General features: G+C 38.9%; 1 protein-coding gene across 1 annotated transcript; it reads left to right on the top strand.

Annotated features, from left to right (window-relative positions):
• Positions 1-1,277: 1,277 nt before the first annotated feature.
• On the top strand, positions 1,278-7,868 carry LOC132431868 (butyrophilin-like protein 1). The gene is made up of 9 exons (XM_060021618.1): positions 1,278-1,359; positions 2,275-2,625; positions 3,215-3,496; positions 3,638-3,838; positions 4,414-4,434; positions 4,525-4,551; positions 4,736-4,762; positions 6,607-6,633; positions 7,345-7,868. Exons 1-9 carry the CDS (start codon positions 1,278-1,280, stop codon positions 7,866-7,868), a joined length of 1,542 nt encoding a protein of 513 aa, XP_059877601.1.
• The last annotated feature ends 17,726 nt before the right edge of the window (positions 7,869-25,594 follow it).

Below are 25,594 nucleotides of genomic sequence, written 5' to 3'. Positions count from 1 at the left end.
CCTATTCTTGGAGCAGAGAGCCCTCCATTTTCAACTTCTTATTTCCCCCTGTGCAGCTCTGCACGTGGCTTCCAATATCAATCATGGTGTGGTGAGAGTAAGCATGCTTCTCCTGGGCTTATCCTCTAAATCAGCTAGCTTTGTTAGATGGACATTTGGATTACCGGCCGAACTGAGTAGTATACAGGAAGATGACTCCCTCTCCCCAAATAATGTCATTTCAGTCCTTTGCAGGTGGTGGGGGGGGAGCTACACTGAGCATTTTTGACCAAAGCAACTTTAGAGTTCCTATCATTCTATAGCTCAGCCCAGTCCAAAGTCTCCTGGGGTGACCTTTATTACTTCCACTTTCAAAGTAAGTAAAAGAGCTGCAGGCAGGCTGTGACTCTCTCGTTAAACCTATTCCAGGAGAGGCATTCAAATGCCAGTGCCTATTGGCAACCCTGTTTTTCCTCCTTCCTAAGAATATTTTCCTAATCCAGGGATGGGTTAGAAACCGGCTGTTTCCAGTCCCTGAAGCCACACCGTTGGAGGCTGACCTCAAGAACAACCAGGTGCAAATTGTCTCTGGAGCTGGGTCTTGTAGGTGCCAGGTCTTGTAGGTTCCAGGAGCTTCCAGCAGCCCCCCTTGGCTCAATCTGGATGGTGAGAGAGAAACATATGGTGATGTGCAGGTGTGTCTGTGGGACATGTGGGTACTGGAAAAAGAAGGGCTTGAGCTCTGAGTCATGTGGTGACAAAATTCCCTTCCCTTTCAGAAGTTAAGCCACAAGAGTATTTGCAGTCAAAATAAATAAATAAATGTATGAATGAATGAATGAATGAAGGGGGGAAATAATCTGGCTGAGTGGAGTGGACAAATTTTGTGTCTGACTTCATCTCTCAACATTGAACTCAGGGTTTTCGGTTTCAAGAGAGCCCCGGTGAGCAGATGAATCTGTAGATAAGCAAGTGAGCCCACAGGACACAAGAGAACAGTTTACAGTTTTCTACACCTGCTGGGGAACCAGTTTTCAGGAAAAAAAAAAAGAAGAAGAAGAAGGAGGGAAGAAAACAAAACCCATTGGGAACGGGTGGGCATTGGTGGTGTTTTTCTCAAGGTCTGTGAGGGAAAATAGCCAAAAACCTGTGTATAAAAGTATGTCTTTGAACACGGGATTTTTGTTTTCCAAGAACTTCCACTCGGCTAGCTTCTCAGCACCTTCTCCAACAGAGTACCTCATTGTCAGAGTGAACATTTTGTGCTTCCACCTGCTCCACTTTCTGCTCTGAAGAAGATGGCGGGTTTTCCCAGCTTCCTTCCTGCTGGCTTTCTCCCCACTCTTCTCCTTCTCCAGGTGTCCACGTGGTGCTCCCCAGGTCAGTGTTCTCCCTCATACTTTTTATTTGTAGGTGTGTTTTCAGTGGTTCTTCTCATATAATGGGTCCATCAGTCCCAACTCTGCATCTTCTCAAACGAGTTATTTCTGGGGGAAACTGTGGCTGTGTCTGTTGCTAACAGAAGGCTTGAAGGGTCGGGTGAAGGGTGGGAGTGATCTCCTTCACATCAACACATCTTAATCCTTTGAGCAGACCTCGCAAAACTCATAGCTATAATATTTATCTAAGTCTTTATTGCGTACTACTGATTTTAGCCTGTTTAAATTTGATGTAACTGTTTGTTAAAACATACTTCGTAGGGCTTCCCTGGTGGCGCAGTAGTTGAGAGTCCGCCTGCCGATGCAGGGGATATGGGTTCGTGCCCCGGTCCGGGAAGATCCCACATGCCACGGAGCGGCTGGGCCCGTGAGCCATGGCCACTGAACCTGTGTGTCCGGAGCCTGTGCTCCGCAATGGGAGAGGCCACAACTGTGAGAGGCCTGCGTACCACAAAAAACAAAACAAAAAACCATAAAACTCCCATACTTTGTAATGTTTTCACTGTCAAGAAAACCCAAGTCTGAGTACAAAGAATTTGGACTCAGGATCCCTAAGCTCTATCTGCTTATGATCTTGGACAACCCATCTATTCTTTCTGGGACATAAGTCCTTTCTTCATAAAATAAAAGGTCCCCTCAAGATGAAGTTTTCAGACTCCAGGTTTGAAGAGAACCAGCTATGAAGTCACGATAATGGCATTTTCTGTTATTGTCTCTTTAATTTGAGGTCAAAAAATAACACAAATAAGAGAGAAATACATTTGGGTCCCTACATAAAGAATGCAGGGGGGTCTACCATCTCATCCTGCCCCCCACCCCCATTCATTCCCCCAATTTGTCTTTAATTTTCATGCAGTGTCTGGGTTTTCCGTGAAGGGACCAGCTCAGCCCATCATGGTCCTGCTAGGGGCAGATGCCAGTCTGCCCTGCCAGCTGTCTCCTGAGCAGAGTGCAGCCCACATGCAGATCCGGTGGTACCGAGCCCAGCTCTCCTCCACAGTGCTTGTGTACCAGAATGGACAGGAACAAGGAGGGGAGCAAATGCTGGAGTACCGTGGCAGGACAGAGTTGGTGGGGGACTCCATTGGCAAAGGCGCGGTGGCCCTGCTGATCCAACACATCCGTGCCTCTGATGATGGCCAATATCGGTGTCATTTTAAGGATGGTCACATCTCCCAAGAAGCCATTGTGGAGTTGCGTGTGATAGGTAAGTTAACTGAGCACAGAATGTATGTGTCATGGTGTAAAACAAAGGGAAGGGTGAGAACATATGGATTCCTAACTTGGCATTTCTTATGATCTTCCATATGTTTATATAATATTTTGCCTTGTAGAATGTCAATTTCCTAAACTGTACAGTGAGGATAAGACTATGTACTCTGCTTTTAAACAATAAAGGAGGCAATCCTTCTGAAGATATATTAGTATCCAAAAGATCACAAAAATTAATTAACTAGTATTAATTCAGATAGGTACTGAGGCCTTCAAATATTTTTGACCCAATCAGGAGAGAGAGACAACTTGTAGAATTAAACTCCTTTCTTCTAACTTTCATTGTCCCTGTTCTTTTTTCTTCTTGGAATGATCTCAAAGCTCTCTCAGTCCAAGTAAAGTGCAAAAGCATTAAGTTGATTTAAAAACTGAATCACAGGTAAGCCTAACTTTGGCCATGAGCAGTTTTGAATTCTGAGCTTCAGTTTGCTCATCAGCCTAGTGAAAGGCAGTTACGCCTTCAGCCTCAGGGACTCCTGAATCCCGAGGACCACAGCCCTCAGGCACATGTCTTCTCTCCTCAGGCTTGGGCTCTGCCCCTCACGTTTACATGATGGGGCCTGAGGATCGCGGGATCCGAGTTCTGTGCTCCTCAGGTGGCTGGTTCCCAAAACCCAGGGTGCAGTGGAGCAACATGGTGGGAGTGAAGCTACCATCCCTCTCTGAGTCTCAGACCCAAGATGGAGATGGGCTGTTCTATGTGGAGGCATCGCTTGTGGTCACGGACAGCTCTCTGGACAATGTGACCTGCTCCATCCAGAACCCCTTCTCTGGCCAGGAGAAAGTGTCAGCCATCTTCCTCCCAGGTCAGTACAGCACAAACTCCAAGGCAGAGTTGGGTGCATTAAGGGCAAGTAGGAGTGAAGGAAGGCTGAAGGGAGCCTTGAAGAGAGGGCAGGGCTTCCTCCAGGTCAGTCTCTCACTGTGTCTCCACATGCCTGTGTCAGAGCCCTTCTTCCCCAGGACGTCTCCGTGGAAGACAGCCCTGGCTGGGACGCTCCCTTTGCTGGTGCTTCTCCTCATCGGGATCAGCTACACTGGCTGGAGAGAACATAAAGCCAAAGAGAGAGAAGTAAAGAAAAGGCAGGAAGAATCTCATAACACAGAGGAGATGAAGAGAGAAAAAGAAGTGGCACTTAGCGTCAAAAGTAAATCAGGGCAGCAGGTCAAATCAGAGGTTCATGGAAAAGCTGCAGATACAGGTTGTGTAGGGTGGATGGGGAAATAAAAGATTACTGAAGGATCCCAAGGAAAACGCAGGGTACCAAGAATTCTACAGAGCTGGGAGTCCTATGGAAAGGAGAAAATCATGTGGGAAGTTAGGAGGTCTGTGGGCAGTGGTCACGAAGCCTCCAAATTGCGGCTCAACCCACACCATGCCTTTTCACACCACTGTGCCTCAACCTGTTTCTCTTTGTGGAAATGTCTTCCCTTAACTTCTCTTCCTTTTTGTCCTTCAAGAATAGGCTTTAGAAACACCTAAGAAATCTTAAACTCCTATGAAGCATGGGCTCTCCTTCCTGTGTGACCCCATGATACTTCCCATGTTAACGTTTCTTAGTGCCCGTCCTTTTACATTTGACAAATATGTTTGCTAATCTTTCTCACCTACTTAACTATGGGACCCTTAAGAGAAGGTCAAATTGAATTCATTTAGCTACTCACCAAACTTAGGAGCAGCTAAAACCCAGTTTCATGGATTTTATATCTCCTCCTCTTCCAGTGAACCTCAAGGCAGAACTTGGTGAGTCTTGTTTCTTCTCATGCCCTGTGTAGAAGTTGTTCCCCTTTTCACACCTGTTCTGGGTCTCTCATTGAATGTTGTTTCTTTCAGAAAGTCGAAAGGCATTATACAATGAAGGTAAGAGACTCTGTCATGTCAATTGATGTCCTGATGACCAACAGGTTCTCAGCTCCCTATCCTTAGAGGAAAAGACTAAAGGATTGAATGATGATTAGTGGAAGAGAAATAAGGGGAAGGAAGAAAAATTCAAGTCCCCAGATTAATGTCTCATCTTGTCTTACCTCTATTTTTTCTGTTTTAGATTGGAAGAAGGCCTTGCTATATCCTGGTACGTAACTCTATGGACCTAGTCTTGCCAAGTGCCTCTGGTATTCTGAGCATAATAAGCAGAGTCATAAACACACACACACACACACACACACACACTTGAAAGTTGTGAAAATTTATTTGGTATCACTCTGTAGTATTTTGTATTTGGAGGCTCAAATAATCAGTTGTCTTCCAGAGCTAATGATGAAGGAGAAGTAATGGCTGCCTGGTCAGTCCCACCACATGGCTAGGGTAGGACTCAGCAAGAATTGTTAGCTCATCCACTATGAAGAAGGAAGGGACAGAACTCAGAGTGATTTTGATGAATAAAGAGAGATTTGGGAACAATAAAGACTATATTATATCAGCACTTCTATTCTACAAATAAAGTTTAAAAGAGCAGGAAATGTATTATATTTTATATTTGGAAAAATATATTAACTATGATTTCACTTATTTTACCTATTTGAAATAAAAAAGTAAAATTCAATATATAGGGAGAAGGTTTATGTGTAAAAAAGTTGAAAAACAACTTTTAAAAATATTTGAATATGATTTGCAAAAATATGTTTATCTGGTGGTGGGGAAATTGGCTATATTTATACCTTCTAAAATTTGTCCATGTATTCTGTGGGTTTATAACTTGTGTGTGTGTGTGTGTGTGTGTGTGTGTGTGTGTGTGTGTGTGTAATATAGAGTTGGACCTCAAAAGCACACCAGGTCATTTCTTGAATATGTATCTGTGCAAGTTTTATATGCCAGACATTGTGCTAGATGTTGGTGGTACAAACTATTATACTCTAACCCTGTGAAACAAAGTCCATTGGGGGAAGTAAGCCAGGAACCAGGCAACTACACACAGCCTGATAAGTGCTTTGATAAGAGGAGGTCCTCCCATGGATTAAAGTTGATTAAGCAGTTTCTGTTGAGTTTTCTTTCATGAGATACTGAAAAATAATCCCGTGTTTCCAAAGGAGTGAACAAAGTACTAAGAATGACTTTTGACTTTTAGTTCCAACTCTACCAATTACAGCTGAGAAATCAGGTTCTTTTCTCTTTTTTGAGCTCTGTGTCCTTATCTCTAAGACAAAAAGACTGGAATACATGATCTCAGATGTCCTCCTTGACTCATATATTCATAGATTCTATGCATCTGAGTGCTACACTTCTGACAGGAGCGCAGTTTAGTGAGAGACCACAGTGCTGCTCCAATCAAGAATTATGGATATGTCCTTATCTGCCTATTGTCCCAAGAGTTTATGAGAATACCCAATCTTTAAATAAAATCACAAGTCCTGTCATAAGAGAAGTGGCCACAGGCAGAAGCAATTCTATTTCTCATGAGGAATCTGTCCCTGGAGAAAAATATAAGCAATCTGATTACAATCTGGGTCAAAGTAATAATGGCCCATTTAAATGCCTTAGTCATAAGCTTAAACTCTACTCTGAGGAGATCACAGGCTAGAAAAACTATAAATAAAATGGAATAGAATAAAATTAAATTAAATTTAAAAATACAGTTTATAGCTCTCATAGTGAGGAGGTACATAAAGGTCTTGAGAGCATAGTAGAGGGACATGTAGAGCATTAGACCGTGCTCCAGGGGTCTCCAAACCTTGCTCAGACTGGAGAATACACCCCAGCTTCGGGCTGAAATATGTGATAGTTTCTAGTGTGAGACAGAGCGCAGAAAGCATACTATTTGTCCTGTAGTTTCTGGATACTACCAGAGCTTGAGGGGTTTAGAGGAGGTGAGAATGTTGACAAGAGAAGGTGATGAGTCAGGGAAGGAAGCACCTTACCTCCTTTTCATTCCCTGGGTATGCTTCCGTCCCAGTTTCAACTTGTATTGCTCTTTTTCAGACTGGAGGAAGGAACAGTTCCAACCTGGTAAGTTGTTCTTTATCTTTTTGGCTCCCTTCCAACCTGCCCTCTGAGACCCCACTTTTCTTTCCTAACATCATCTCCTCGCTGAAAAGACAGGGGCACTATTGTTCTGGTAAAGAGAGGGAAGAAACATCAAAATCATTAAATATTAGCCTGAACTGAAAATTGCTGCTAGGCTTATCTACTCTGGTCGTGATTCCATTTTCAATATATTGGCACAGCTTCCTCATCTATGGGGTCCACTTGGTTCTAAAACAGAAATTAAGATAGCCCCTCAGCTGAGGAGACCCCAAACTAAGTAAGAAGTGCTCAAAATAGCAATTCAGTTGTTCTTTGTAGAGAGGTCAGCTCACTTGGATCCTGTTACTAATTGAGGAACATAGGTCTAATTTGCAGAGGACACGGAAAGAACACCATTCTCCAATAAACACTTCAAGTCACCTGCTCACTCTGGCATTCTGCCAAGACACTGACCTATATAACTGCATAGATAGGATAAGATAAGTAGCCTAGAACTCAAGATGAGAGCACATCAGCCGCCTCCCAGCACCACCTCCCCCAACACACATGTTCAGAGGGGATGCATTCTATCCCTACTCCTTACACATTTGCTCTGTTTTGTTAAGGTTTCCCTTGTAACAAAACAGTTACAGGGGAAACAGTTTTCTGAAATATACAATGTTGGCCTTTTCCTTTCCTTTTTTTTTCTTCCAGCTCTTGTGACTCTAAATCATGAAAACTTTCATCAGGACAATTCTGACCCAGAGAGAGAAGAGAACATCAGAGAGGAAACACGGGTATTATTATGTAATAAGCAAGGAGACGGCAACCTTATCAAACTTGGTCAGAAAGAATTCACTTCAGGGAGACATTACTGGGAGGTGGACATTGAGGACACTGATGAGTGGACTCTAGGCATTTATGAGAAGCCCACAGAGAGGAGTGGGTTACTCAGCCATCTACAAAAGAAGAAGTTCAGCGTCTTAGAGAAGAAGGGACGTGAATACAGGGCTCTCACCTGTTCTCCCCCAGAAATTTTCCTGGAAGAGCCTCTCCTGATAGAAAAGTGTCCACGAAAGATTGTGATTTTCTTGGATTATGAGGATAGTGACATTTCTTTCTATAACATGACTGACAGAACCCACATCTTCTCTTTCACCCAGGCCAACTTCTCTGAGTCACTCTATCCTTACTTCAAACTTAAATCCATGGAGCTCTCCCCATCTGTACAATATTAAGTGACCTAGAAGAAGAACCTATAAACCATGAAGATAGTAGCCCATTCTCTGTAAGCCCTAGGACCACTGATTATGAGGCCTCTTGGCTTAAGGCTCCATGAAACTGCATGACCATAGTTTCTAACCACATCAGGCAGTGTTTCTCAAACAATCTACAGAGAAGAATCTTTTTTTTTCTTTTGGTTATTGTTGTAAATGTTTCTTGCATTATATATCACAGACATACTTTTCTGAATAAATTACTGGAAATAATGAAGTGAGTTAAAAACAGACATACAAGTGGTAATTTTATTATTAGATAAAATATAACTAATGTTTTCTGTTAATTTGCTCTAAAGTTTTGTAATACTATATTTCTGTATTTGTTTCATAAAGAACTAGTAAGAAAGGTTTTATAAATATGCACCGGTCTGAGGATCACACTTTAGTAGCACTGCTCAAGGAATAAAAATTAGATACACTTCCTCACATTTCTCAACACTGAATAAAAATGACAAAAGAGTTCTATTTTCAAATGTTGAAGTAGAAAAGTTAAACTGTAATTTGATAACAAGCTAAACTATATCTTAAATGCAAGGATAATTTGAGAAAGAAAAAAATAAATATCAATCACAATCCAATTCTAACTAATGTGGTGATGTGAACATGATGGAGGTCTGGGAAAACCAGAATCAACTGAGAGCAAATTGAGGTATTTATCCTACTGAATGATGAGAGAGAAAGGTGATTGCTTTGCTTAAGATGTTAATAAGGAGAATGACTGCTTTGTATTCTGGGGAATTCTAAGTATGTCCACCAGCAAAGGTAAGGAAAGGCCCTTCCTCTCCCCCCAATCAAAACTATCTATTGGGTTAAAATGAAATGATTAGAGGAAACAGTGACTAATACTTAAACAAGGGTGAGAAGGGAATGTCATCCTACCACCCAGACTAGAAAACCTTGTAAATGCAGTGGACACTGTGTAGAGTACCCACAAAAATCTTTCCCTAGTAATGGGGAATAATTAGCACTAGACTAAATATTGATCCAATATTGATGAACAAATTTAAAAGCAAGATTCTAATGGACCAAATTGTTTACAAGTATCTTAAATTCTTTCCAGAGAAAAGCTCAACAGGATAAAAAAATCACACTGTCTGACATTCAATCAAAAATTACCAGGCAAGGAAATAAGCAAGAAAATACAACATATAATGAACAGAAAATCAATACGTTAAAATTGACATGGAACTGGTACAGGTATTCAAATTTATAGACATGTTAAAACAGAAGTTATAACTGTATTCCAAATAGTTTAAAATATGTTCAAACAATTCACTAGAGATATACATTTAAAAGAAAGACCCAAATTGAACTTCTAGAAATGAAAAGTACAATGTGTGAGATGAAAATTTCACTGGATATGATTAATGGTAGATTAGTCATTGCATAAATAAATGGTTAGTGAACTTGAAGACATTAATTCAAACTATCTAAAATGAAATGTACACAAAAAAAAAATTTTAAAAATGAAGAGTATCACTGATTTGATGAAAAACTTTAAAGGGCCTAAAACAAAAGTAATTAGAGACCTTGAAGAGAGAGGTGTGTGGACAGAAAAAAGATTTGAGAAAATGAGAGTCTAAAGTATATTCTAAATTTGATCATTATAAACTCAAGATCCAAATATCACTCTTAGGGCAATTCCCTGGTGGTCCAGTGGTTAGGACTCCGTGCTCTCACTGCATGGTGCCCAGGTTCGACTTCTGGTTGTGAGAATAAGATCCTACAAGCCACACAGCAAAAAAAAAAAAAAAAAAAAAAAAAAAAAAAAAAAAGAAAGAAAGAAAAAAAATCACTCTTAGTCTGTTCAGACTGCTATAACAAAAACCGCCATAGACTCAGTGGTTTGTAAACAGTGTAAATTTATTTCTCACAGTTCTAGAGGCTAGGAAGGCATCCCATTAAGGTGAACAAGAATTAAAGTTTTACAATCTCACAACCACATGTTGAAACATTGTTACATTTTAAAATATATGGAAAATATCTATGGTCATCAATTGAGGCCTCATAAAAACTGCGGAGTCTAGATAATGTATTTATTAAATATAAGAATTCTTTAAATTCCTTAAGTTGAAATTGAACATGCATCTTGTTAAGCTGAATATATTCAGAAGTATCCTTTTACAGTGACAGATATTACCTGTGCCTGATGCACCTGGAAGGACTACAGAGCAGCTCCTGGCACATGAAAAAGCTTCCTGAAGTCTACATCATTTATAGACTCAAAGCCTCTTATACAGACAATACATACAGTATGCACTCACACATCCCCACTCACACATACTATTAGAGATAATAAAGAAATTCAGCAAAGTTTAAGATCAACACACAAAATTCAGTTGTATTTCTACGCACTAGCAATGAACAATCCAAAGATAAAATTAAGAAAAAGTTTTAGTTATAGCAGCATCAAAATAATAAAATACTTAGGAATAAATATAATCAAGGAAGTATAAGATTACAAATTGAAAATTACAAAATATGTTGGAAGAAATTAACAAAGACATAGATAAATGGAAAGATATTCTGTGTGCATGGATTGGAAAACTTAATATTTTTAAGATGATAATGCTATCCAAAGTGACCTACAGATTCAATGCAATCTTTGTCAAAATGCCAAACAAATTTTTTGAAGAAATAGACAATCTGATTATAAAGTTCAGATGAAAGTTCAAGGGACCCAGAAAAGCCAAAACCATCTCAAGATGGTTTGATGAAGAACAAAGTTGGAAAACTCTCATCTCTCCATTTCAAAACTTACTACAAAGCTGCAGTGATCAATACAGTGTGGTTCTGGCATAAGGATAAACAAATAAGTCAATGGAATTTACTGAGAGTCCAGGATAAGCTCATAATTTTATGGTCAACTGATTTTTGACAAGCATCAAAAAATCACTTCATCCATTTGATAGGAAAAGAATAGCCTTTTCAATAAATAGTGAAGAAACAATAAACATCCACAGGCAAAAGAATAAAGTTGCCCTCTATCTCACATCATATATAGAACAGCAACTGAAAATGGATTAAAGATCTAAATGTAAGCATACGTGTAAATCTTGACTTAGGCACTGGCTTCTTAGATATTATACCAAGAGCACAACCAAACAGAGGAAAAATAAATAAATTTGACTTTATTTAAAGTTTTGTGTCTGAAAAGATACTATCAGGGGTTTCCCCTGGTGGAACAGTGGTTAGGAATCCACCTGCCAACACCAGGGACACGGGTTCAAGCCCTGGTCCAAGAGGATCCCACATGCTGAGGAGCAATTAAGCCTGTGCACCACAACTACTGAGCCCGCGTGCTACAACTACTGAAGGCTGCGTGCCTAGATCCCGTGCTCTGAAACAAGATAAGCCACCACAATGAGAAGCCTGCGCACCGCAACAAAGAGTAGCCCAAACTGGCTGCAGCTAGAGAAAGACTGTGCACAGCAACAAAGACCCAATGCAGCCAAAAATAAATAAAATAAATAGATTTTTGAAAAAGAGACTATCAAAAAAGTGAAGAGGCAACTCATAGAAAGGGAAAAAATATTTACAAATTATTTATCAGAGTTTAGTATGAAGAATATATAAAGATTCTTAATGTTAAACAATAAAAAGCAAAGCAATTCAATTTTTTAAATTAACAAATGATTTGAATAGACATTCGTCTGAAGAAGATGTGCAAATGGTCAATAAGCACATGAAAAAATGTACAACACAATTAGTCATTTGGGAAATGTAAACCACAACGTAATATCACACATACCCTCTAGAATGTCTGTCCTATGCCCTCCCTACACCCCCGCAAAAAAAAAAGAAAATAACAAGTATTGGAAAGGATGTGGAGAAATTAGAAATCTCATAGAGCTATGCAAGTCAAAACTACAATGATGTATCACCTCACATTGGTCAGAATGGCCATCATCAAAAATTCTACAAACAAATTCTGGAGAGGGTGTGAGGAAAAGGGAACCCTTCTACAGCGTTGGTGGGAATGTAAACTGGTACAGCCACTATGGAGAACAACATGGAGATTCCTTAAAAAACTAAAATAGACCTACCGTATGATCCTCCTGGGCATGTATCTGGAGAAAGCCATAATTTGAAAAGATAAATGCACCCCAATGTTAATTGCAGCACTATTTACAATAGCCAGGACATGGAAGCAATCTAAATGTCCATCAACAGAGGAATGGATAAAGAAGATATGGTACGTATATACAATGGAATATCACTCAGCCATAAAAAAGAACGAAATAATACCATTTGCAGCAACATGGATGGACCTAGACATTGTCATACTGAGTGAAGTTAAGTGAGACAAAGACAAATATCATATGATATCGCTTATATGTGGAATCTAAAAAAAGAGCAAAAATGAACTTATCTACAAAAAAGAAATAGAGTTATAGATGTAGAAAATAAACTTATGGTTACCAGGGGGTAAGGAGGGGAGGGATAAATTGGGAGATTGGCATTGACATGTACACACTTTTATATATAAAATAGATAACTAGTAACGACCTACTGTATAGCACAGGGAACTCTACTCAGTACTCTGTAATGGCTTATATGGGAAAAGAATCTAAAAAAGAGTGGATATATGTATACATATAACAGATTCACTTCGCTGTACACCTGAAACTAACACAACATTATAAATCAACTATACCCCAATAAAATTTAAAAAAAAATTATACATTGCTTGTTGCATGAAAAATGGCACAATCACTGTGGAAAACAGTCTGGAAATTTCTCAAAAAGTTATACATAGAACTACCATCACTCTGTAATTTCACTCCAAGTTATATACCCAAGAGAGATTAAAGTATATATTCACAAAAAATGTGTACAAAAATGTTCATAGCAGCATTTTTCTCAACGGCCAAAAAAGTGGAAAGAACCCAAATGTCTATCAATGCATACACAAAATGTGGTACAGCCACACAATGGCACATTTTTCCACCATAAAATTAATGTGGACCCATGTAAGGATTAGAAATATACAAAGCAGAGTCTAGGTTTACATTTACAGGCAGAATTTGAGAAAGATAGAGGTTAGTCCTAAATTTGGACTGCAGAAGTATAATCCTGGAGCAAGGACTGGAATCAACAGATAAAGTTTGGGGAAAAAGGAAAGGAACCCAGAATCACTGCCTACTCTGTAACAATCCTGGCTTAAGTTTTATTGGTTTTCATAGATTGTCAAGTGAACATAAAATTTCTTCCTTTTCCAGCACTAGATAGTCTCATTGGGCTTTATCTGCATGAAGGGAAAAGAAAGCCACTTATCAACTGAACTTTGTGTGTATATGTGATAATTTGTCTGTGCATTCAAGTGAGCAAATGGATACCTTCAACTAAAATATTGTTGTATCACCCTACAAGGGCAAAAGTCCAGAATCTCCTTCCCTGCTTCTGGGATACTCCATACTCTACCTGGCTACAGAGCTCAGGAGCAAGAAACGTGCTTCACGTGTCTGAAGCTCTCTGCCCCAAGGATACTGCCCTGGGTGATATAGTCCCTCTCTTCTGTACTGGTATAGGAAGCACAAAGACATTGCAAACTCTGGCAATCCAGATCAGAATAAAGCTGGGAATTTCCTGTGGACCAAGAGTGACAGACATGAAACAAATGCCCTTCTGACTCAATGAGTTGGTTTAGAAAACTGTTTACAAACTCTGAGAGTTAAGTTTGATTTTTTTGTTACTGTTATTGTTTGTTTTTATATGTATATATGAATCTATGTATCTAGAGTCTCTGTAAAAGTATTTGGGCCACGAAGATAGAGCAGACCGCAGGGTACAAGGCCTAGGGGTTGGAGCTGTTACTCTGAGGTCTGGTCAGCCTGTCTTCTCATTCCCTAATTAGCCATCTTTAAATAGTTCTTACCTCACCAATCTATCTCTCATTATATACTGATTTTTCTTCCACCTCTTTCTTCTACCTCACTTCTTTCAGTACACTTTAATTTGTGGATACTATCACTCTTCCCATATTTCTCCTCTTCATATCTGTGATGCTTCTGGTAATATGCTTCCTGCATATTCTGAATCTTCTCTCTACTCCAGACTCATAATTCAAACTCCTTGAGTAATCTCACTTTAATCCATTCATTTTTATATTCCAAAAGTAGGAAAAAAATCACCTTGTAAAATTGAAAACCAATACTCTCATACTGGGCACCTTGCAAAATAATGAAATCAAACCTTTAAAATAATATATTGATATGGAATTTTAAGTGGATATTAATATGCATGATCAAAACATTTTAATGTGCACTATTTGGAGGTTCTAAGGGTGGAGTGGAAATCCAGTCTCTAGTGATTATAGCTCCAGTTCATATTAAGTAGTGAAAAAGTATATAAAATGAGACTTTGAACAAATGATTAACCTTTTCTGTCTTGAAAGATAAACAACGATTTGACAAAGTTTACAGGTTACCAATGTCTGTTCATGCACAACTGGTGAATGAGGAAAGGTTTACCCAAATAAGAAAAGCTATTTCTTGCCATTAATGGGGTGGCATTCAAGTTACCTTCACATAAGATTTATACACTTTTTTTGCTTCTATGGATATGATTATCACTGTGAACTGCTTGACGCTTCCTCTGAGAGTAGACATGTTATCTTCACTTACTCTGGTCCACATGATGTAACACACTCATTGTCCATCAAGGCAAGAGTATCCTTCATAGCCACACAAATTCATAAATCAATTTACCCAAGCTCTCCCCAGTATCAATTCAATGTCTCCTTTCTGGAGAGAGATGGGGGTTGCCTGAACTCTGGGGGAGGCCCAAGCTCTGCTGTGTATCTAGAGTGTCCTTGAAAGGAAGGAACTAAGAAGTAACATTGTTTGATCAGTGAGTCCACCATAAACACATCTGAAGTGGATTTTTTAGATATCCATCTTGGAATAATTTATGCAATATCAGTCTGGCCATATGTATATAAATCCTGATAGCAATCACATGTTATTTCATGTATTAGAAGCCACATGAAAATGGTAAGTCAGAATCATCTTGTGATCTAAAGGAAATACCCCCCCTTAAAATAATTTACCCTTGAGTTGAGAACAGAGGTGAGCATATTCTGAGCTTCTCAGTGCGGAAGTAATCTCCAAGCAAGAGATGTCAATGTACTTTTCTATGGTCATATTTTTAGCTAGAGTTCTTTGCTTAGTGCTGGGAAATTGAATTTGAAAAAAATTTAATAAGGAGTATGTCAAAGGTATAATATACAGAATTGTGAAGGGTCTGAACACTTGGAATAAGTTGAAAATTTAAAGGGACTAATGACATTTAGCTTTGAATGGAGAAAATTGTGGAGAAGGTAAAAGCTGTTTTCATATATTGGAAGTCCTTAACATTCAGCAATCAGAATAAGTACTGAAAATGTTAAAATAGCCATCTTAGATCAAATGGTGAATAGCTTTTTTTTTTAAGAACCAACTTTTTGTTTCATTGCTTTTCACTATTGTTTTTCTACTGTTTGTCTTCACTCTAATATTTATTATTTTCTTTCTTCTGCTAGCTGTGGGATAAATCTGTTCTTTTTTTAAAAGCCCCTTAAATTGTGAAGTTTAATTGTGATTTGGTATGTTAATTCTTCTTTTAATAGCTTACAGCCATAAATTTCCCTGCTTTCACTATCTCAGACGTTGGATGTGTTGCATTTTTGTTTTCATTGGACTCAAGATATTTGCAAAATTTTCTTTTGTTACTTCTTCTTTAACTCATTGGTGTTTAAGAGTGTGTTGCTTAATTTCTACATAATTGTGAATTTTCCAGTTAAAAAATTTTTTTTAACATCTTTATTGGAGTATAGTTGCTTTACAGTGGTGTGTTAGTTTTTGCTTTATAACAAAGTGAATCAGTTATACATATACATATGTTCTCATATCTCTTCCCTCTTGCATCTCCCTCCCTCCCACCCTCCCTATCCCACCCCTCTAGGTGGTCACAAAGCACCGAGCTGATCTCCCTGTGCTATGCAGCTGTTTCCCACTAGCTATCTATTTTATGTTTGGTAGTGTATATATGTCCCTGCCACTCTCTCACTTTGTCACAGCTTACCCTTCCCCCTCCCCATATCCTCAAGTCCATTCTCTAGTAGGTCTGTGTCTTTATTCCCGTCTTACCCCTAGGTTCTTCATGACCTTTTCTTTTTTCTTAGATTCCATATATATGTGTTAGCATATGGTATTTGTTTTTCTCTTTCTGACTTACTTCACTCTGTATGACAGACTCTAGGTCTATCCACCTCACTACAAATAACTCAATTTCGTTTCTTTTTATGGCTGAGTAATATTCCATTGTATATATGTGCCACACCTTCTTTATCTATTCACCTGATGATGGACACTTAGGTTGCTTCCATGTCCTGGCTATTGTAAATAGAGCTGCAATGAACATTTTGGTACATGACTCTTTTTGAATTATGGTTTTCTCAGGGTATATACCCAGTAGTGGGATTGCTGGGTTGTATGGTAGTTCTATTTTTAGTTGTTTAAGGAAGCTCCATACCGTTCTCCATAGTGGCTGTATCAATTTACATTCCCACCAACAGTGCAAGAGTGTTCCCTTTTCTTCACACCCTCTCCAGCATTTATTGTGATTTATGTCATAGAGTGTTCTGCCTATGTTTTCCTCTAGGAGTTTGATAGTGTCTGGCCTTATATTTCGGTCTTTAATCCATGTTGAGTTTATTTTTGTGTATGGTGTTAGCGAGTGTTCTAATTTCATTCTTTTATGTGTAGCTGTCCAGTTTTCCCAGAACCACTTATTGAAGAGGCTAAACATTTGTTTTTTAAACCATTTAGTTTGTTGCCTTTGTTACAGCAGCCATAACAAATGAATACACTCTATTTTTATCGCAAGAATTCCATTGAACTTTTCACTTTTCACTTTTTTATGTATACATAAATAAACACATACATAGTGGAGTCTGCAATTCTTAAATTAATTAACTTATTTATAAATCAAGAAAGAATTGATTGAAAATGGGAACAATGAAAAGAAACAAATATATGAGGAAATATGAAGAGTTATTCAACAACTAATAGAAGAGAATCTTCCAGATATGAGGAAAAATAAAGGATTCTTCAGATTAAAAAGGGTTGATAGTTGGTCAAAATAATGGAGAACCTGAAGAAATCTTCAAATAAATCTCTAAGAAAAGATCACCTGTATAAGGACTAGCATCAAACTAGCATCTCGTTTCCCATCAGCAGCATTATGTAATAGTAACCAGTGGAATAAAAATGCCTTCTAATTTCTGAGGCGATAAAGAATTTAATATTTAGCTAAAATATAAATAATATTTTAGAAAAATAATACTTAAGATATGCATGGTCTCAGAAATTTATTCCTACTGCACACTCTCTTAGGAAAATATTGAAGATAATACTCCACAGAAATGAGAGCCTAAACTAAGAAAGTGGATTCAGTCCAGTTGAATAGTGAAAAGAATTCCAAAGTAAAAAAATGGGCAGGAGATTTAAAGAAAAGTGTTCAAGACTGGGGAAACTGTGATTCCATCAAAATTATAAATTGGAATTAAAGAATCTATTTCTGGCAAGTTTTAGCTGGAAAGGTTTGTATTAAAGGATATTACAGAGAGAGATTCAAGATGGCAGAGGAGTAGGTGGTTGTGGAGTTCATCTCTCTCCACGGATGCATCAGGAATACATCTATAGATGGAACAATTCTCACCGAACACTGGCTGAAAACTAGAAGAAGACGTTGGACACAGGAAAGGACTGTAAATATCCCTGCATAACTGGGTAGAATGGAAAAAAAGAAGGGAGAAGGAGGAGGAGAGGAAGTGGGACGGGACCTGAACCCCAGGGCGGGGGAGCTGAAACAGAGGAGAGATTCCCGAATTCAGGGAAACCCCCTGTCTGATGGGGAAATTGATTGGTACAGAAGGGAAGCATTTGAGGCGGTCAGAATAGGGTGAAGCAGCCGATCTGTAGCAGACGGGACAGAGTGAGAAATTCACAGATGGTCCGTACCACGACCCTACTGGACTGGGACTTGTGTTCACAGGTGTGCAAAGGGGCTGGGAGCTGGTGAGTAGGAATTGGAGAACAGGCCCAGAGTGAGAACTGCCGTTGGCTGTGGGGAGATGGACTGAGGGGACGGGAGGGAGGACATCTGCAGCAGGGCATGCCTATGGAGGAAGACTGGACTGCCATGGAAGAAGGGCGCTACTGCTGAGTCACATGCAGGGGGAGGAGCCACTATTGTAGCCTCTCTCTCCCCACATGCCGGTACCTACTGATGAAAATAAAGGAAGCCCGCTCAGGGCTGGCTCTTGTGAGCCGGCTGACAGCAATAAAAAAGTCCCCTCAGAGCTGGCCCTCACACACTGCCTGCAGGGCAATAATAATAAAAAAAAGCTCCCTCAGGGCTGGCCCCCACATGCCTTCTGCCAGGTGCCAGAAAAATCCACGGACAGGGCTGGCTTTCACGTGCCTTAATGCTGGGCACCAGAAAAGGCCCTCACTCAGGCCATATCTCTGGTGTCTGTGGCCACCGGTTTGCCTCTGCATTTGGTGCCACCAGGGCTCCTGCGATCCAAGCGGTCATACCACCTCTGTGCCCGGTCCTCACAGGGGCGGACCCAAGAGCTCCAAGGCAGCCTCAGGACCAGACTCCTCTGGGTGGACCACACGCAGAGGTAGGGATAAAACCAAAGCTGAACCCCAGAGATGGGGCAACTAAGGAATAGGATGGAAAATCTTTCCATCAACTGTACAAGCTGCAGATTAAATCCGCATGATCAGCTAAGTAGACCCTGTGTCTATGGAATATCTGAGTAGACAATGACTGTTCCCACAAATGAAAATGGTCTAGCTCTGGCAGCTGTGGACTTTGGGGGCAAGTACACACAGGAACTGGGCCAGATCAGAGTCTGAGTGGTCCCCACAGGCCCACAGCAGATCTAGAGACCAGCCCAGAGGCAGAGGAGAACCTCTTGGGGAGGCGGAGGTGGGCTGTGGCTCACAGCATGTGCAAGGACACTTAGAGAGGAGACCCCAGGGAAAGATAATTATGACTATTAATTTTATTATGTTTTGATTCATTCTGCTGTTGGTTCTAGCTTTTTTTGGGTTTCTTTTTCTTTCTTTTGTCATTGTTTTAGTTTTTTTAATTTAGTCTTTTGGGATCTCCATGTTTTATAACATATTTTTATACATTTCTATTTTTAATTTGCTTTTTGGTCATTCTGTGTTCTTTTCCCTTATTTTTTTCTTCCTCTTTTTCTTTAATATATTTCTCTCTTCTTTTTTAAATTTCCATTTCTACTTTGCTTTTCTGTGGTACTGCCTTTTTAAAATTTAATTTAATTTTATTATTATTATCTTTTTAATCTTTTTTATTGGTTTGTTCTGTTTCCTTGCTTGATTCTTCAGTAAGCACACTGCTTTGGTTTTGTTTTTAGGTTATGTGTCTTTGTTAGTTTTAATCCTTATTGATTTCATTTTTGACTTCTATTTGTCTGGTTGTTCTCTTGCTTTTTGTTGTATTTGGCTCTGTTTTTGTTTCTTTTACATGTGTGGTGTTTCCTTGTTTCTGTTTTTGTTTGTTTGTTTTCACCATTTCTCTGGGGGTTTATCTTTTTTTTTCTTCAATATATTTTATATATCTTTATATTTCTGTTTCTGCATTGCTTTTCTGTTGTTCTGTGTTCTTTCCCCTTTCTCTTTTTATTTCTTTTTCTTTTATATCATTTTTGTCAGTTTTGTTTCTTTGCTTCATTCTTCAGTTGGCACTCTGCTTTGGTCTTGTTTCTGATTTTGAGTTTTTGTCAGCTTTCTTCTTAATTGTTTGATTTCATTCTTAGGTTCTTTTGTTTATCTGGTTGTTCCCTTGCTATTTGACTTTTTGGTTTTGTTTTTTTTTCTTGTGTGTGTGTGTGTGTGTGTGTGTGTTTCCTTGTTTCTGTTTCTGTTTGTTTGATTTTACTTTTTACCACTTGCCTGGGATTTTGTTAGTCTTTTTTTTTTAATCCCCTTTATTGCCAGGACAAGCCACTTGTGTTGTCTTGGTACCTTGACCAGAAGTCGGGCCTGAGGCTCTGGAGTGGAAGCACCAAGTCCAGGATGCTGGATGATTAGAGAATACCCGGTCCCAGGGAAGACTAACCACCAAGAGCTCTCATGGAGGCCTCTATCTGAATCCAAGACCCAGTTCCACCCAACTGCCAGCAGCTCCCAGTGCTGGACACCTCACACCAAACAACAAACAAGACAGGAACACAAACTCACCCATCAACACAGAAACTATCTAAAGTCATACTAAGCTCACAGATACCCCAAAACACACCACCTGACATGACCCTGCTCATTAGAGGGAAAAGACTCACCTCCACCCACCAGAACGCAGGCACCAGTCCCTCCCCTCAGGAAGCCTACACAAGACACTAGAAGAACCCCATCACCAGGGGCAGAGAACAGAAGCACAAGGAACTACAACCCTGTAGCCTAGGGAAAGGAGACCTCAAATACTGCAAATTAGACAAAATGAGAACACACAAATATCTTACAGAAAAAGGAGCAAGGTAAAACCTCACAAGACTAACTAAATGAAGAGGAAGTAGGCAAGCTATCTGAAAAAGAATTCAGGGACTTCCCTGGTGGCACAGTGGTTAAGAATCTGCCTGCCAATGCAGGCAACACAGGTTTGAGCCCTGGTCTGGGAAGATCCCACATGCCACAGAGCAACTAAGCCCATGTGCCACAACTACTGAAACTGCACTCTAGAGCCGTTGAGCCACAAATACTGAGCCCATGTGCCACAAATAGTGAAGCCTGTGTGCCTAGAGCCCATGCTCCAGAACAAGAGAAGCCACTGCAATGAGAAGCCTGTGCACTGCAACAAAGAGTAGGCCCTGCTCGCCACAACCAGAGAAAAGCCCACATGCAGCAATGAAGACCCAACACAGTCAAAAATAAAATAAAATAAATTAATTTAAAAAATAAGAATTCAGAGTAATGATAGTAAAGATGATACCAAATCTTGGATATAGAATAGAGAAAATATAAGAAACATTTAACCAGGACCTAGAAGAACTAAAGAGCAAACAAACAGTAATGAACAACACAATAATTGAAACTAAAAATACTCTAGAAGGAATCAATAGCAGAATAACAGAGGCAGAAGAATGGATAAGTGAGCTGGAAGAGAGAATAGTGGAAATAACTGCCACACAGCAGAATAAACAAAAAAGAATGAAAAGAAATGAGGACAGTCTTAGAGATTTCTGGGACAACTCTAGGCACACCAATATTCGAAATATAGGCATCCCAGAAGAAGAAGAAAAAAAGAAAGGGTCTGAGAAAGTATTTGAAGAGATTATAGTTGAATACTTTCCCAACATGGGAAAGGAAATAGTCAATGAAGTCCAGGAAACACAGAGAGTCTCATACAGGATAAACCCAAGGTGAAACAAAGACACATATTAATCAAACTAACAAAAATTAAACACAAAGAAAAAATATTAAAAGCAGCAGGGAAAAGGAACAAATAACATACAAGGGAATCCCCATAAGGTTAACAGCTGATCTTCCCGCAGAAACTGTACAGGCCAGAAGGCAGTGGCAAGATATATATAAAATGATGAAAGAGAAAAATCTACAACCAGGATTACTCTACCCAGCAATGATCTCATTCAGATTTGACTGAGAAATTAAACTTTTACAGACAGGGAAACGTTAAGAGAATTCAGCACCAACAAACCAGCTTTACAACAAATGCTAAAGGAACTTCTCTAGGCAGGAAACACAAGAGAAGGAAAAGACCTACAAAAACGAACCCAAAACAATTAAGAAAATGGTAATAGGAACATACATATCAATAATTACCTTAAATGTAAATGGATTAAATGCCTCAATCAAAAGACACAGACTGGCTGAATGGATGCAAAAACAAGACACACATATATGCTGTCTACAAGAGACCCACTTCAGAATTAGGGACACATACAGACTGAAAGTGAAAGGATGGAAAAAGATATTCCATGCAAATGGAAGCCAAAAAAAGCTGGAGTAGCAATACTCATATCAGACAAAATAGACCTTAAAATAAAGACTGTTACAAGAGACACAGAAGGACACTACATAATGATCAAGGGATCAATCCAAGAAGATATAACAATTGTAAACATCTATGCACCCAATATAGGAGCTACTCGATACATAAGGCAAATGCCAACTGCCATAAAAGGGGAAATCAGCAGTAACACAATAAGAGTCGGTGACTTTAACACTCCACTAAACACGAATGGACAGATCATCCAAACAGAAAATAAATAAGGAAACACAAACTTTAAATGACATATTACACCAGGTGGACTTAATTGATATTTATAGGACATTCCATCCAAAAACAACAGAATACACTTTCTTCTCATGTGCACACAGAACATTCTCCAGGATAAATCACATCTTGGGCCACAAATCAAGCCTCAGTAAATTTAAGAAAATCAAAATCATATCAAGCATCTTTTCTGACCACAACGCTATGAGACTAGATATCAATTACAGGAAAAAAAAACTGTACAAAACACAAACACATGGAGGCAAAACAATACACTATTAAACAACCAAGAGATCACTGAAGAAATCAAAGAGGAAATAAAAATTACCTAGAGAGAAATGACAACGAGAACACAATGATCCAAAACCTATGGGATGCAGCAAAAGCAGTTGTAAGAGGTAAGTTTATAGCTATACAAGCCTACCTCAAGAAAGAAGAAAAACCTCAAATAAACAATCTAAACTTACACCTAAAGGAACTAGAGAAAGAAGAATAAACAAAAACCAAAATTAGTAGAAAGAAGGAAATCATAAAGATTAGAGCAGAAATAAATGAAATAGAGACAAAGAAAACAATAACAAAGATCAATAAAACTAAAAGTTGGTTCTTTGAGAAGATAAACAAAATTGATAAATCTTTAGCCAGCCTCATCAAGAAAAAGAGGGAGAGGTCTCAAATCAATAAAATTAGAAATGAAAAAGGAGATGTTACAATGGACAGCACAGAAATACAAAGCATCCTAAGAGAACAGTACAAGCAACTCTATGCCAATAAAATGGAAACCTGGAAGAAACGGAAAAATCCTTAGAAAAGTATAACCTTCCAAGACTGAACCAGGAAGAAATAGAAAATATGAACAGACCAATTACAAGTAATGAAATGGAAACTGTGATTAAAAATCTTACAACAAACAAAAGTCCAGAACCAGGTGGCCTCACAGGTGAATTCTATCAAACATTTAGAGAAGAGCTAACACCCATTCTTCTCAAACTCTTCCAAAAAATTGCAGAGGAAGGAACACGTCCAAACTCATTCTAGGAGACCACCATCATGCTGATACCAAAACCAAAGATACTACAAAAAAAGAAAATTACAGACCAATATCACGGATGAACATAGAAGCAAAAATCCTCAACAAAATGCTAGCAAACAGAATCCAATAGCACATTAAAAATATTATACACCATGATCAAGTGGGATTTATCCCAGGGATGCAAGGATTCTTTAACATATGGAAATCAATCAATGTGATACACCATATTAACAAACTGAAGAATAAAAATCATATGATCATCTCAATAGATGCAGGAAAAGCTTTTGACAAAATTCAACACCCATTTATGATAAAAAAAAAAACTCTCTTGAAAGTGGGCATAGAGGGAACCTGCCCCAACATAATAAAGATCATATACGACAAACTCACAGCCAACATCATTCTCAGTGGTGAAAAATAGAAAGCATTTCCTCTAAGATCAGGAGCAAGACAATGATGTCCACTGTCGCCACTATTATTCAACATAGTTTTGGAAGTTTTAGCCAGGACAATCAGAGAAGAAAAAGAAATTAATGGAATACAAATTGGAAAAGAAGAAGTAAAACTGTCACTGTTTGCAGATAACGTGATACTATACATAGATAATCCTAAAGATGCCATCAGCAAACTTCTAGAGCTAATCAATGAATTTGGTAACGTTTCAGGATATAAAATTAATGCACAGAAATCTCTTGCATTCCTATACACTAACAATGAAAGGTCAGAAAGAGAAATTAAGGAAACAATCCCATTCACCATTGCAACAAAAAGAATAAAATAACTAGCAATAAACCTACCTAAGGAGGTAAAACACCTGTACTCAGAAAACTCTAAGTCACTGATGAAAGAAATCAAAGATTATACAAACAGATGGAGAGATATACCATGTTCGTGGATTGGAAGAATCAATATTTTGAAAATGACTCTTCTATGCAAAGCAATCTACAGATTTAATGCCATCCCTATCAAATTACCAATGGCATTTTTTACAGAACAAGACCAAAAGAATCCTGAAATTTGTATGGAGACACAGAAGACCCTGAATAGCCAAAGCAATCTTGAGGGGAAAAAAAGTATCTGGAGGAATCAGACTCCATGACTTCAGACTATACTACGAAACTACAGTAATCAAGACAATATGGTACTGGCACAAAACAGAAATATAGATCAATGGAACAGGATAGAAATCCCAGAGATAAGCCCATGCACATATGGTCACCTTATCTTCGATAAAGGAGGCAAGAATATACCATGGAGAAAAGACAGCCTCTTCAATAAGTGGTGTTGGGAAAACTGGACAGCTACATGTAAAAGAATGAAATTAGAACACTCCCTAACACCATAAACAAAAATAAACTCAAAATGTATTAAAGAACTAAATGTAAGACCAGACACTATAAAACTCTTAGAGGAAAACATAGGAAGAACATTCTTTGACATAAATCACAGAAGATCTTTTTTGACTCACCTCCTAGAGAAATAGAAATAAAAACAAAAATTAAAAAATGGGACCTAATGAAACTTAAAAGCTTTTGCACAGCAAAAGAAACTATAAACAAGACAAAAAGATAACCCTCAGAATGGGAGAAGGTATTTGCAAAGGAATCAATGGACAAAGGATTAACCTCCAAAATATATAAACAGCTCATGCAGCTCAATATTAAAAAAAAAAGAAACCCAACCCAAAAATGGGCATTAGACCTAAATAGACATTTCTCCAAAGACATACAGATGGCCAAGAGGCACATGTAAACTGCACAACATCAATAAGTATCAGAGAAATGCAAATCAAAACTACAATGTGGTATCACCTCATACCTGTTAAAATGAGCATCATCAGAAAATCTACAAAAAAAATGTTGGTGAGGGTGTGAAGAAAAGAGAACCCTCTTGCACTGTTGGTGGGAATGTAAATTGATACAGCCACTATGGAGAACAGTATGGAGTTTCCTTAAAAAACTAAAAATAGAATTACCATATGACCCAGCAATCTCACTACTGGGTGTATACTCAGAGAAACCATAATTCAAAAAGACACATGCACTCCAATGTTCTTTGCAGCACTATTTACAATAGTCAGGTCACGGAAGCAACCTAAATGTCCATCAACAGACAAATGGATAAAGAAGATGTGGTACAGGTTCTGTTGGGGAAGACGGCAGCGGCCAAGAGCACCCTTCTCTTCTTGCGGCCAGGGACTTCTGACTGAGCCTTCCCGGGAAGAGCGGTGACTGCAGGCGCCCTGCATCCCAGGAGCCCTAACCAACTTGGTTCCTCAATTAGTGGTGGGGAAGGGCATATCCTCTTGTGTAGGACTCAGGCTCTCCCTGCTGTCAGG

This window comes from Delphinus delphis, chromosome 10 (genome assembly GCF_949987515.2).
Source record: "Delphinus delphis chromosome 10, mDelDel1.2, whole genome shotgun sequence".
Classification (NCBI taxonomy): domain Eukaryota; kingdom Metazoa; phylum Chordata; class Mammalia; order Artiodactyla; family Delphinidae; genus Delphinus; species Delphinus delphis.
Note: the sequence above shows the minus strand (reverse complement) of the source record. Positions and strands in the feature narration are given on the sequence as shown.